General features: G+C 44.5%; 1 protein-coding gene across 1 annotated transcript in view; it reads right to left on the minus strand.

Annotated features, from left to right (window-relative positions):
• Positions 1-10,519, minus strand: part of MAML2 (mastermind-like 2 (Drosophila)) — a 166,586-nt gene extending 156,067 nt beyond the window's left edge. Inside the window, exons 1-2 of the mRNA XM_009334877.1 lie at positions 10,089-10,519; positions 2,788-2,866 (exon numbers count right to left, since the gene is read on the minus strand). Coding sequence (XP_009333152.1) covers positions 2,788-2,866; positions 10,089-10,519 — 510 coding nt within the window. The remainder of the gene's footprint in view (positions 1-2,787; positions 2,867-10,088) is intronic.
• Between the last annotated feature and the right edge of the window lie 2,816 nt (positions 10,520-13,335).

Raw genomic sequence — 13,335 nt, forward strand, 5'->3', positions numbered from 1 at the left:
ACTCCAGCGACTTCAATAAGATCACTTCTGCCAAGGCTGAACGCTTTGAAAACCTCCGCTCTCAGGTGCACGGCCCATGTGCTCCAATTTGTGTGCCTAAATTTCAGCTACCTATATCTACCCCTTGACTTCCAAATATAGTTTGATCCGTACAGCCTGTAAGTCCCTTGACTTCAGTAAGGCTGTTCAGTACCTACAAAAAAAATCAGGCCACTTGTTTTGAAGTGCTCAGACATGGATTTAGACCCCAGATGCTCAAAAACTACAGCTTAAATTTAGACATCTGCATCTGTACCACTGGCAAAGTGTTTTTATTTTTGGAAGCACTGAGCCTCAGCAGCTCCCATTAATTTCAGTAAGAGCTGCTGGGAGCAAAGAGTCTTGGAAACCTCTTCTGGGGAAGCTGTGCTAACATTAGACCCTTGTTTTCAGAAGTGTTGGCTTGAAAAGAAATGACACACAATCAGGAGGAAGGAAAATGTTTGTTTAGCCTTCCTATTTAATAAAGTCGTTCCATGAGCAATGGATCTGGTAAACTCCAGTTTCTTAAGGGTTGGTGCCCAATGTCCTCAAAATACCACCACCAAACAGCAGTTTGCTCAACTCCCTCTCACGTTCCCAGCCTGTTTGGTGGGACAAACTGCTGTGGCCAGATCCTGCTGGCTGGCTAGGTAGTTGGCTGCTGCCACTGAAAGCTGAGTGACAGCTGCCTTTCCTCCACTGCCAGCTTAATTTCTTCCTTTTTCTTCTAACCAGACTAATTTTCATGGAAACTGCAGGAACTTATGTGTTGCCGACCTTTAACCTTCTATCAAATTTGGCTGAAAAATTGCCCAGAAGTTATTACAGACAAGAAACACAACTGGATGAGATTTGTTTCCTTAGGAACCTAGGCTACAAGGAAAAATTCATCAGATACTTGTGGATATCTGAAAAATTCAGGCTAGAGAACTGAGTCATAATCAATTAAAAAAATCTACAAAAGACAAAGCCAAAAAAGTTTACAAGACTGTAAGACCTAAAGGCAATTAGAAGTTTAAATGCAGGCACAAACCTGAAAAATGCATACAATAGACAATACGTGGCATTTTCTTCCATTTTTAACCTATGCCTGTGTGAGATAGGTGAGAGTGATGGTGTGTGGTTGCTCTACATGGAAAGCATGTGGCTCACATGAAGTGTATGATTCAAGTAAGTGTCACATTCAGGTAAATCCCTGAACAATGCATAGAAGTGTCTATAGCTACAAAGGCAGTAATTCACACCAAGCCGAGGACCCCTGCCTTGTGTGCTGCAGCAGTTGCGAAGCGTGCAGTGCCTGGGGAAAGAAACAGCTTAACAGGAGTTTTTGTAGATGACATTTGCCATGCTTTTAAAACAGTTACAAATACAACCCAAAAAGCCATAAATTCCATCTGTGTTCACAGCTGAAGGAGACAACAGAAACTCGGTCTCCTCTTCCATGAGACAGGAGAAAATGTCAGGGGAGAACACTGTGATTTTCTAGAAAGCAAGAAAATGAGGAGGAGAAATCCACGGCAAAAGCAGGTCAAGTATTTTTAAAAAAGGATGCTTGGGGAATGAAGTCTATCAGGGCAGTGGAACTGCATTGAAAAATGTAGGAAATGCCCCATCTCAGGATGGGAAGAAGAGGTGTCAGGCTGAATCGGTGGCCTTGTATTGCTCTTTGAACCATGATCGCTCTGGCTGTGGTCTCCAGGACCTGTTTTTGGAACAGGCACCCCAAGCTGCAAGATGAGAGAAGATCTATTCTCCTTCTCCTTTTATCTTTCACATAAGAAGAAACTGTTGATACAAATTTTTTCTACTACATCTTCCGAACAAGAGATATATATATATATATACAGAAGTTGTATATGCCAGACATAGGGCTCAGCTGCCCTTGCCGGCAGGAAATATCATTAACAGCTTTGGCTGTAGATAGCAATGCAGTAGGCAGTTAACGTATCTTGGGGGACAGCGGTGCTGAGATGTTCAGGAGAAGAACACAAGGCAAGTCATGGGGTGGGCTGGGACAACATGCAGGAGATTCATGAACTTCATACGTGATCCTTCCAAACTTTTTTCTCCAAGAATTGTGAGGAAAATCCCCAAATGCCACATTTTTGCAAAGCAGCAATCTCACAGTATTTCATTTTGGAAGCTGTCAAATGCGATGCTTTGAAAATACACTGCTGTGGCTGCCAGAGAGGGGTGACCTGGGTGCTGGGTGTCCAGGGTGCCCTGGCCGACAGGTGCGATGCCTCCTGTTACGGGGTAGCAGAGAGGCTGCCAGGGCTTCCCTCATCTCTGCCCATCTGCTCGCTGGGCTGCATTGGAGGGAGAAGCTGGGAAAGCCTGTGGACAGCCTCCCAAGCGTTAAGGCTCCCTGAAACCTTTCGTTCTGCCTAATGAGCTGGTAGGATGCAGCAAAAGGGAGCCTTGGGGCACTGGCTCCCAATGGCCAAGGCTCCCTAGTTAAGCAAGAGGTCCCCCCATCTGCAGGAAGCCGGTAAACCCTCCGCCACTGCAGCACTGAAGCCTTTCCTACTCTTCTCCTGTATTTGTGATCAAGGAATCCAGTGCTAAAACTGATAATAAACCCTCAACAGATCTATACCCTCCAGTTTCAGTAGCTGGCCATGTTTTAATCCCCCTCTAGGTTTTAGGTTATCAAATGTCACTCAAAACCTGGCAAGAACACATTTTTTCCCCGCATCTTCTCTCAGGGCAGCAGTGGTGGGAAACATGACTCTGAGGGAGTCCTGCCTCACTGAGTTTTCCTACCTGCTTGTGTTTGTTCAGTTTGATGGCAACATGGGACAAGCTTTGGCCAGTCTCAAGTGATTCATCAGATTGCTGAGAACTGTTCAAAAAAGATAACTGAGGGAACAGACAACAGGAAAATTTTCTAACTGTGGCTATGGACTAAGTCAGATTCTGAAATGGGTGCTGAAGTATCACAAAGTGAAAAAAAGGCTATATGGCAACAATATATGGCACTGAATTTAGAGTATGAACGCAAGATTTAGTCTCATTCAGGTTTTGTAGGCTGTCCTCAGAAATGCTTAATGTAGGGTTAACAAAGAGCACTGTAATACAGACGGATCCTTTCTCTCACTGGGGGCCTGCACCCTGCAATCCTGATTCATTCCTTATTCATAGGGTGAAAAACCCCATTGGTTTCAGAAGGAGATATTTCAGATCAAGGACTGAAGCATTTGTGCCTAGATTTTCAGTCCACGTATTTTACACACTTCTGAACACTAATGACAATGCTGTGACTCTGTAGGGATACATGCATTTAAACCAGCATCAAAACTCCTTTATGGCCAAGATTTAAAATGTTGAATGCATTAGAGAAGAGAAACATTTGCACTGTGTTTCTTATTGTTGGTTGCCTTTCTGTAAGTGCTTTCAACACCACCAAATTAGTCCAGAAGTGGTTAAAAGCAGCTAAAGGGAGCTTTGGAGGACTCGGTGTCAGCTGGCATTCTAATGAGAATTAGACAATCGGAAATAGACAGCTTCGAGGCCAAACAATTAGCCAGACAATTAAAAGGCTCTACTGTACAGGGTTTTATGTGGGATAGGATAATGCAGCCGCAATATTTGTGCTAATAAGGTAGACGGATAAGAATGAAGTTAATTTCCCTTCTCAGCAGCTAAATGAACAGATCACTCCATTTTAGTCAAGCCCAAAAGGACGTAACTTTTCCCTGATAGGAAAAAAAGGTAAAAGAAAGAAATAGAAATGGTAGTCTCTGGCTATGGAAATAAAGCTGGATATTCAACTGGTGTGGAGCTTGCAGAGGTCCAGTGCCAATGCCGCTCTGCTCTGCTCTGTCTTCTGCCTTCTGCAGATGCCACTTTTGCCTGTGTCGTGGCTAAATCTCTCCCCATTCCCATTCTGGATTTTTCCATATGTACAAGATAAGACCATTATACCCATCTATTTTAATATTTTTGATAATTTGTTGCTCACTACAGATCAGAGGTATGACAATTTCACGCAAAAAATGAAAACAGGGAAGAATATGAACACAAACTGCCACTACCCCAAGATACGCAGTTAAGTTTCCTGCATTTGGAGAAATTGCAGGGTACGGCACACCATGGGATGTGGAGGATGAGCTTCACCCTGGGAAAACCCCCTTTCTGACCGCGGTGTCCCCCTGCAAATGCAGTACACCAGCTATGGAAGAGACATGGGCTGGAGGCCAGAGTGACCCCAGAAGTATGCCCAACTCCAGAAGGCTTATCCTTCCCCTATATTCTGAAATCCAATACCTCTCTACCTACAGCATAGCAATGACATGCCAAGAGACTGCCAAAGATCCAAGTCCCACTACCCATGCAGTTTTGTATGGGGCTGGCTCAGTTACTACAACAGCAGTAACACACACGGTGGTGCTTGCAATCTCCCTCAAGGCAAAACCCTCTGAACTTTAACATCCACCTGGGCTAGGCAGAACTGCACCCACACGCCATGACACAAAGCAGATGCTACCAGCTCAGTGCAATGGACATGGTCCATTCGCCTGGACATGGTCCTGGGCAACTGCTTGAGCAGAGGGGTTGGACCAGATGACCTCCAGAGATCCCTTCCAACCTCAGCTGTTCTGTCACTGTGTGACTCTGTGATGTGCCATGCACCAATGATGTAAAACACCACTGAGGCTTTGAACACTTTCTCCTGCACTGGAAGTGTCACCTCTGGGAGGGAGGGCTGCAAGTTTGCGCGCGCACACACACACACACACAAGCGAGCGCCATTTGAGGTTTCTGGTTCCTTGTACCATCTTCCCCTTTCCTTCAGACAGTGCAGGCTGCTGCCAGAGCCTGCCGTCACGCTTTACATGAGGTCACTGGCTTCTGTAGTGTACCAGCAGTCATGTGTTGCTATTTAGCAGAGAGCACCACCAAAACAGTGAAAACGAGCTATTTTGGTTTGGTGTCTCCTTGCAGTTACAAAAGACCAAGAAGCAAGTTAAGTTGTCATACACGGGATAATTGAATCCCCAGGAAAACAAGCTATTTGGAAAATAAGCCGTTGGTCCATTTTACACCGGGGCACACTGTTTTTCTGCTGTGAAGGTAGGATTTTTGTATCTTCAAGGTTTACTGCACATACATAGGATAGGCATAGTTAGCTTTTCACCCTGCCCCTTTTTCTCCTCCCTCTCCCAAAAAAGCCATCTGAATGGACACATGACAGTATCACACACTCAGAGGCAAATGTATTTACAACACATTGGCATGGCTCAGTTCAGTCTATAATTACCCCATTATGGCTTCAGCCAAGCCTTTTCTCCAATAATGCCCAGATGTACCAATTACGCCTCCTCTACAATGAAAACAGATGAGAAACAGGTGACAAGCCCTGTTTGCAGTAGAGGGAGGGAAAGAAAGTTTTGCCTAATCAGAAAATGGCCCTGACAAGAACCCTGTATCAGAACAGCATGGTGAAGGTGCCTTACAGTCTCTGCTGTCTGGCAGGTCTGATGCGGAAGATCACAGAGCTAACTATCACTTTAATATATTTAATACAGGCATCTGTATTATTAAACAAAATCTCTTCTTGGCCACTGGAAACTGGAAGCATGTGTTTGAGGCTGCGTTCCCATCTTGCCAGCGCTGGCACCATGAACTCTGGCCAAGTTCTGCTCTACCAAGTGCCTCACTTTCCAGACCGACCCTGAGCAGGAGGCCCCTTTGGAGGATCAGGTTTGGAGTCCTTACCCCTTCCCTACCCCGTTTTAATAAGGCCTTTTTGTATGATTGCTCCCTGGTTCTAGCTCTTTTTCCGAGCAGGCACATATGGAGTCGAGGATCTCCACGGTGCAGAGATCACCATGCAGTGGGAGCCGCAGGGGCTCACTTGCCTTTTCCCTGGGCACACTGACACAGAGACCAGGGCAGGGATGTAAGATGCAAATAGCATCCCTCTGGATGACTGGATATTGCATTTTTGACCAAAAAGCCTTTCCCAATGACCGCTGTATCAAAACCTGGTAGGTAAGCAGTTTTGTCCAAAAAATTCCTGGCCGTATCAAAACCCCTGGAAAACATGCAGTGTCGTCCTCCATTTGAAATCATTTTGCATTCACAAGGAGCAATAGGGGAAATTTTACCAGGCTGGCATACAGAATGCTCATACTGATACTAGTACTGCTGCCCTACAAACCACAGCACTAGCAAAACAGTAGTTACACACAGCTTTATCAAAGTACTTCAAAGATGCATTTGCTCTGTCTGGCATATACAACTGAAAGCTACTTAATTTTAATTTTGTGCTTCACGTATATAACATCCTTACTAACGACAATGAGGTAGAATGATGTAGCGCTGGTAGGAAGGTTAACAGACTTAACACTAGTCTGTAAAAGAATAAATTCTTAAAAACCATGTGCAATAGCCATTGCCTCCCAGCAAATACATTTAAGGGTGAGGGCTTTTTCTGCTATGACATCATTACTATTATGAAAGCTGCTGTAGCACTTTTACTAGTATGTGGGGAAGTGTCGTTCACATATGACTAATAGACACTTGTTAATCATTTACATGATTAATGTCTTAGTGCTTCACCCCACACTGATTCAGTCACATTTGTCAACTCACTTTTGTTTATTTTATTTTAAGCAGCTTTAGCAACAAGATGCATGAAGCCTTGCTGTGGGTTAGCAGTGCAGTTATACGAAGGACTGAATCACAAGTCCTCCGTGAGCATCGCTGAAGGATTTCACTGGAGATGCCGGTGCAGAGCTCAGGCGCTCAGCAGTGGTTTATAGATGGGTTTTGACATACTGCCTGTAACCAGATGAGACCTGGGTCCTCCTGAAGTCAATGGAAAGTCCACAATTTCACCCAGTAAGACCCAAGACTGCCTGTTACTCTGGGATGTTTACTACAAGGAGGGCCAAGCTGCCCAGCTTTTGTTTTCTATTGAATTTAGCTATGATTTCCGAGGTTTCCCCATTGTGTGGCTTTGGCTTCTGAGCCCATCTGCTACACTTCAGGGTATGTTTTCATTGTGGTGCGTGGGCTCTTGGCTCATTAACGTGGTGTTAATGGAGTATGGCAGCTAGAGCCTTCCTCCACTCACTGATAAGACGCTCTTTCCGGAAGGTTTGCCCACAGCAGATTCAGCAGCTGAAGCATTTATCTGCCGTGGAGTGTTAATAACTGCCGGGTTTTAATTACCAAATTTCAATATTTACAGAAAACCAGCCTCTCTATTGTGCAGCTAATAGCACAATCTTGAATGTACGAAATGCCAATTTGCTATGAATGAGGAGCTGCTTGCTAAAATTCAAAAGCAATTAAACCCTAAGCAGTAGCTGACATTTAATGATTATACTGTTTACCAAGAAGCCGCCACTTACTGGGCACAATTCTGGTGGTGAAGGTGCTCTATGGGACAAAAGGACCTGGGGAGCCTCCTCCTCAGCTACACCACAGAGAGGATTAGTGCACGCCATGCCTTGGTTGGGAGACTGGAAAACTCAAATCATTTTCAAACCTCTAGATACAAGGAAGGCATTTTTTACAATGGGGGTGGTGAAACACTGGCACAGGTTGCCCAGAGAGGTGGTGGATGCCCCATCCCTGGAAACATTCAAGGTCAGGTTGGACGGGGCTCTGAGCAACCTGATCTAGTTGAAGATGTCCCTGCCCACAGCAGGGGGGTTGGACTAGATGACCTTCAGAGGTCCCTTCCAACCCAAACTATTCTATGATTCGAGTTGCCCCAAACAGCTGGCTGGCAGCAGATCTCACTGCACCTTCTTTAGCTGCTCTGATGTGGGATCAGGTTGTACGCTGAACAGATGAGGCAGCTCCTCTGTTTTCTACTACTAAAGAGAGGGAAGGTACATTTAGTTCCCCTGTCTTTATTCCTTAGCTCAACTGGTCTAGTGTGTAAGTCCTTAAATGTGTTATGTGTCTTCTCTGCATGAGTGAGGGATCTGGCCCTCCACATGTGATATGTTTCCTCATATCAGTAATTATACTGCACACCCGAATAAACAGAAATAGGCAAATATTTTTTTTTTTATTATTACTCCTTAGACAGCCTTTTTTTGGTTTTGGTGGCCTAAAGCCCCTTTTTTTCTTCCTTGAAGTGAAAAGTTCTATTCAACTTGGGTTGAACAGAAAAATCTTAATTCAACTTAAATTGAAACATTTTTGTTTCCCTGGAAGGATTTTTCTTTCTTACTGCTCTTTATTATTACAAAGCTGAGACAAATTTCAAAACAAAACTTTGTTTCCTAGTGAAAAAACAAACCGCTTCAGTTATTTCGAAAATGTCAAGATATGCCTGCTCTGCCGTCGCCAAAACCACTTGCTAAATTTCACAAGCATTGGTAAAAAGTTTTGGTTGATCCAAAGCTGTACTTTTTTTTGCAGCAAGGAAAGTCTGTGCCCTAGAATTTCATCCCAACCTCCGGAAAGCAGCCTTTATCCACATTATCCCAGAGCACCCTGGAAATCATGGCTGCAAGGCTTCCCCCAATACATTTATATGATGAGAGGGTCACCTGTAGAAACTTTACAATGGATTAAATGCAGCAGAGAAAGCCTGCCTGGTTATCACGGCACATCTATGGATGCATAGATGGCCATTGTGCTTAATCCAAGGACCAAGACCTGCACAGGGGACACTGGGTCCAGCACGGGACCCAGACCCCCCAGCAGCCAAGCCCTGCTGACTGCACCCCTGCAGAGGAGTAAACCTGGCAGAGGATGCCTTAGTGTCCTCATCCCTCCTCCAAAAGCCTGGCCAAGGGGGATGGAGGGCAGCCGGTATCTGTGCGTGGGGCATATCCTGGTTATCATTTCTCGGCTTCAGCCAGGTCCTGCGTTGTGCAAATCGAGAACTGTGACCCTGAGCTTTAGGCAGCTTTTGCAATGCCTCTTTTCCATTCTCCCTGCTCCCATACAGCCTGCAGCCTGGTGCTGTGTCCCAGGAACACAGCCCAGCATCCGACCCTTTCTGACAAGGAGTAGTGTAAGGATAAGCTGTTCAAAACAGTTCCTGTGTCTACTCTAAGTTTTTGGATAGGAAAAAAATCCACTTTTGCTAATACACATTACAGCTAGGGATAAAGTTCTCTATCTCTCGGCACATTTGGTAACTATTTACTTAACTAAAGGGTGAAAAAGAGAAGCCTCAATTCTCCAGAGTTGCCTCCCTCAGCTTGTTTATCACTGTGTTGCAATGGCTCTCTGGTTGTGAAATCTCAAGCTGAAAACTCAAAAGGAAATTTCTAGTGACAAGCTTTCCTTGAGGCTGTAAACAAATAGAATTCATTAGGAGGAAGGAAGAGAAGCAGAAAACATGAAAATTAACACATGTGCGCATGTGCCTGCATGCACACACAAATGCTGCTTTTTCAGAACTGTGCTGAGAAAAAAAAAAAAATCCTTATGCCAGGCTTTTTTTTCCAAGGATAACCAGCTTGATCTAATGCTCCTTGCAGTCGGTAGGAAGCTGAGCTTTCTCAAACTGCACAGAAGCCGAATTGTACTTTTAGGCAGCCTATTTCATCTGCCATGCCCTGAAAGTGCTTTACCCTTTCTACACCTGCTTGTGCAAACTCCAAAACACAGCTCTCTAGGAGTTCTCAGGTGTTTGCTGATAGACAACGTATTTGCTTAAAAGAAAAAGAATGAATAATGAATTAAAAAAAAGCCTTTGAGCCAACTGTACTAATGGCTTTTTACCTGTAGCACCAAGAGCTTGTATATTCTGGCTTCGTGTTAAAAAGCGTGCTGATTAAACCGTAATATTATGTTTTGATCTAGCCTACAGCTGAATGAATTACTGGCAGGAAACACAGCTCATGAATTCAATCAAAAATCCTTTCATTTGTCACAGCCGCTTCCTGTCCGTTTTTTAAACATCTGCTTTGCTTGTTCACGACAGAAAAAGTCTTTGTTAAAATAATAAGCACTCACCGATCCTTCCCTCGAATAAAGTGCGTGGTTTCTCAATGAAACACGCTTCCCCCCCCCCCTTCAAGTTTATTTTACCTATCTTTAATAGAAGAAAACCCCCCCCCCCCCCCCCTTCAAGTTTATTTTACCTATCTTTAATAGCTTCCTCGTACCCCTCTCTTTCTTTCCGCTTTGAAATTCTGGAAAATCTCAAGCTGACAAAAGAAGGCACTTCCAAAGCACGAGCTTGAGCTGCCCCCGGCCTTTCTGCCAACGGGACCCAGCGTTTGGGATGCTTTGCTGCAATCCCTGCCAAGAACCTCTCCAGCTCCTTAAATGGAAGCCACTTCCGCCCCAATGAGGCCAAGCAGCCATCCAGCGTCCAGCAGCAGAGGTGTTTCTCCAACGTCCTCGCTCTTCGGTGCGTGTGAAGCTGCAGCTGGGACGAGCACACGCTTGTGGGAAGTGTCACCGGTCCTTTCTCATCAGGCCTGGAGCACCACAGCTCCTCCTGGCCAGACAGTCGGGCTAGGAGAGAAACCGAGAGCAACTCCTTTCTTGACTTTCCATTTCCAGTCATTGCAATGACCACTCGGTGGTATCTCGGATCTAGGCTATTTAGTCAGCTCTTTGTGCAAGTGATGGATATCAGCTGTACAGTTCCCTCCTGCTGTCCTTAAATGTCTCACAAATCCACAACCAACACGCGGGTGTTTATGTGCATGTTTGGCACTATCAGCAACTCCGCATTTCTTTACAAGCTTCTACAGGGAAGAACACCAGTCTTCCAGTGAAATTTTAAATCCCTGCTTTGAAGTAAACCTCTTTCTTTGCTAATTACTTCTTAATAATTAATTACCTAGTTTCTGTAGTTCTTCTGAAAGCACTCTGGGTGTTTGCTTCTAAACTTGACGATCCATTGCCCAGCATCAAAATGCAGCTAACTCTGGGGTGAAGCCTAAGAGCTGTCTAACAAACCTTAATAGCATCCAGAAGACCCGCCAGTGCAGGCGTTAGGCTGGAAAGTTTAGGGCTGGAGAAGAAGCAGCTGTATTAGAAAGAACCAGTAGTACCTTCATGGGTCTGCCTGCAAGATCGCTCACAGTGTGTGCCAGCCCTGTGCCTCTTCCTAAAGCTATCTGAGGGAGGATGACCCTGAGTAACTGAAATGGTCAGGGTAGGGGCAGACGGCTATCTTGTGAGAAGTAAGTGGAGTTGAAGTATTCTTCCCCGTTCTGAGGAGCTGGAAAAATGAGCCGGTCCAATTAGCATATTTTCATGGGCTTTTTGCATCATGCGAACTTTCAAAATGTGAGACATGGTTTGCAAGTGACTGAAAGCTAAGATGGCATGTGAAATAGGCTGATGACAGACAGGAGCAGAAAATTATTAGGAATACTTCCATGACGCTTTTCCAATGCTCAAACGACTATTTCTTTAATTTCCAATTTTCCACTGTACGCTTTTTAAAAAATTTTTATTTCAGTGTAATTATTTTTGAAGTATAGATTACTTTTCTTGCAGGAGAACCTCACTTTTACTTTGATTCTTTACTGCGATACAGCTTCACCTCATGATCCCAGCGTTATATCTGAATAAAGGTGACGTAAATTAGGGTTATCCTAAACTTAAGAATTCCTGCAGTGGGACAGCCCAAAGGTCAGTCTGTCTCAGCGTCCCATCTCCAGCTTGGGCTGACAGCATGTACATGGGGAAGAGGGTGGGAATGAGGTAAACACATAGGAATAAATCCTTTGTATTTCCCACCAACTGCCAGCTGTTTGTAGCTTAGGGATCTCCTGAGACAGAGCTGGGGTGTTTGCATTTCATAGCTGCCAATGGATTTTTCTTCCTGAGATATGTTTAATTGCTTTTTACCTTGCAAATTTTTAGCACGTACAGCATCATGCGGCAACGAGTTCCACGGTTTAACTATGACCACCCCCTCCGCCTGCCTGGACCCTGGCACCACCTCATCATATTGGATGTCCCATAGGTCTTGTATTGAAACAAACAGCCCAAACTGTTTCCTGCCAACTCACTGGAGGGCATTCATGGTTGTCAGCACCTCTGTCATATCCTCTCACTTACTCCCGTTTCTGACAAGGGAGTCCCAAACATCTAGAAATTGTCCTATACTTTGGGTTATCCTTGTAACTTCGGTACCTTCTTATTTCTAATATACCCTTTCTGAGAAGGAAAGGCAGAACTAGTGAATTCGTATGGCTCTGTTTTTCCTCTTTTTTCCTAATAACTCCTGATGTTTGATTGGTTTTGCACTGCTATCAAGGAACAAGCTGCTGTTTTCACGGAGCTATTACAACTCCGGGATCTCATTCCTGAACAGGCACAGCTAACTCACAGTCTATCAACTGGCATCTACAGTTAGGAGTTTTTCCCATGCACAACACTCCACATTTATCTAAATTAATCTCGTCTGCTCTTTTATTGCCTCACTCCTAACTATAGTGAGTGCCTTCTGCAAGTCTTTGCAGTCAGCTTTCATTTTTATTACCCTTAATAGCTTACTATCAATAGCAAACATTGCCACCTCACTATCCACCCTCTTTTCCAGATCGTGGCAGATAAGAGCTCACTCCAATCCTGCCCCGAGCCATTGTTCCAGTTACAGTGACAAACACATGCTTCTACTGGTAGAACTTGTTTTGCTTATGGGAAGAGGTTTTCCAATACTGGTACAGCTTTGCCAGATGTGTCCACACTAGGAGTACTTTGCCAGATTAATCTGATGGTATTTTTGTACCGATACAAAAAAACCTCTCTAATGGTTTACAAGCATCCCTTGGACACAGTATGAAACCTGGGGGTGGAGTGCATCTTTCCAAAAAGGAGCAGGGCAGTTTAAGTAGGGAGACATCAAGGTACTACATAACTTTGGATATTTAACCTTGGGGTCTAAATCAGGAGAGTAGTTTCTACTAGTCGATGAGAAAAGAACTCCTCCAGAGGTATAAATTAAGAAAGAAAAACTGGAGCTGACAGCAAACGTAGGAGCATAAATTATTTTCTGTAAGTAAATAAGCAGACAGTTGCTGTCAGAGCTTCTGCTGCACATCCCCACACGGCCACATTAAGATTTCTGTGGTGGCCCATGTAACTGTGGTAGTGAATTTTAATAGGTACTTGGAGGGCTTCTGAAAACCAGTTACTGAAGATCTGCAATATCTTTCTCTTCCAGCTGACCCAAGCTGAGGCACTTCTTGAGCATCCTATTTTCCTACCCTCTGCATTATTGGACCTCCAAGGGGTGCGGGGCAGCTATGTGTGCAAATGCATGCATATGAAAAATGCCAGCCAATATCAACTTGACTTTAAGCTAGAAAAAACAATAAGAAACAGGATGGACCAGGGTGGGAGCCAGAGTCGCTGCCCATT

The sequence above is a fragment of the Pygoscelis adeliae genome, unplaced genomic scaffold (assembly GCF_000699105.1).
Source record: "Pygoscelis adeliae isolate BGI_AS28 unplaced genomic scaffold, ASM69910v1 Scaffold141, whole genome shotgun sequence".
NCBI lineage: Eukaryota > Metazoa > Chordata > Aves > Sphenisciformes > Spheniscidae > Pygoscelis > Pygoscelis adeliae.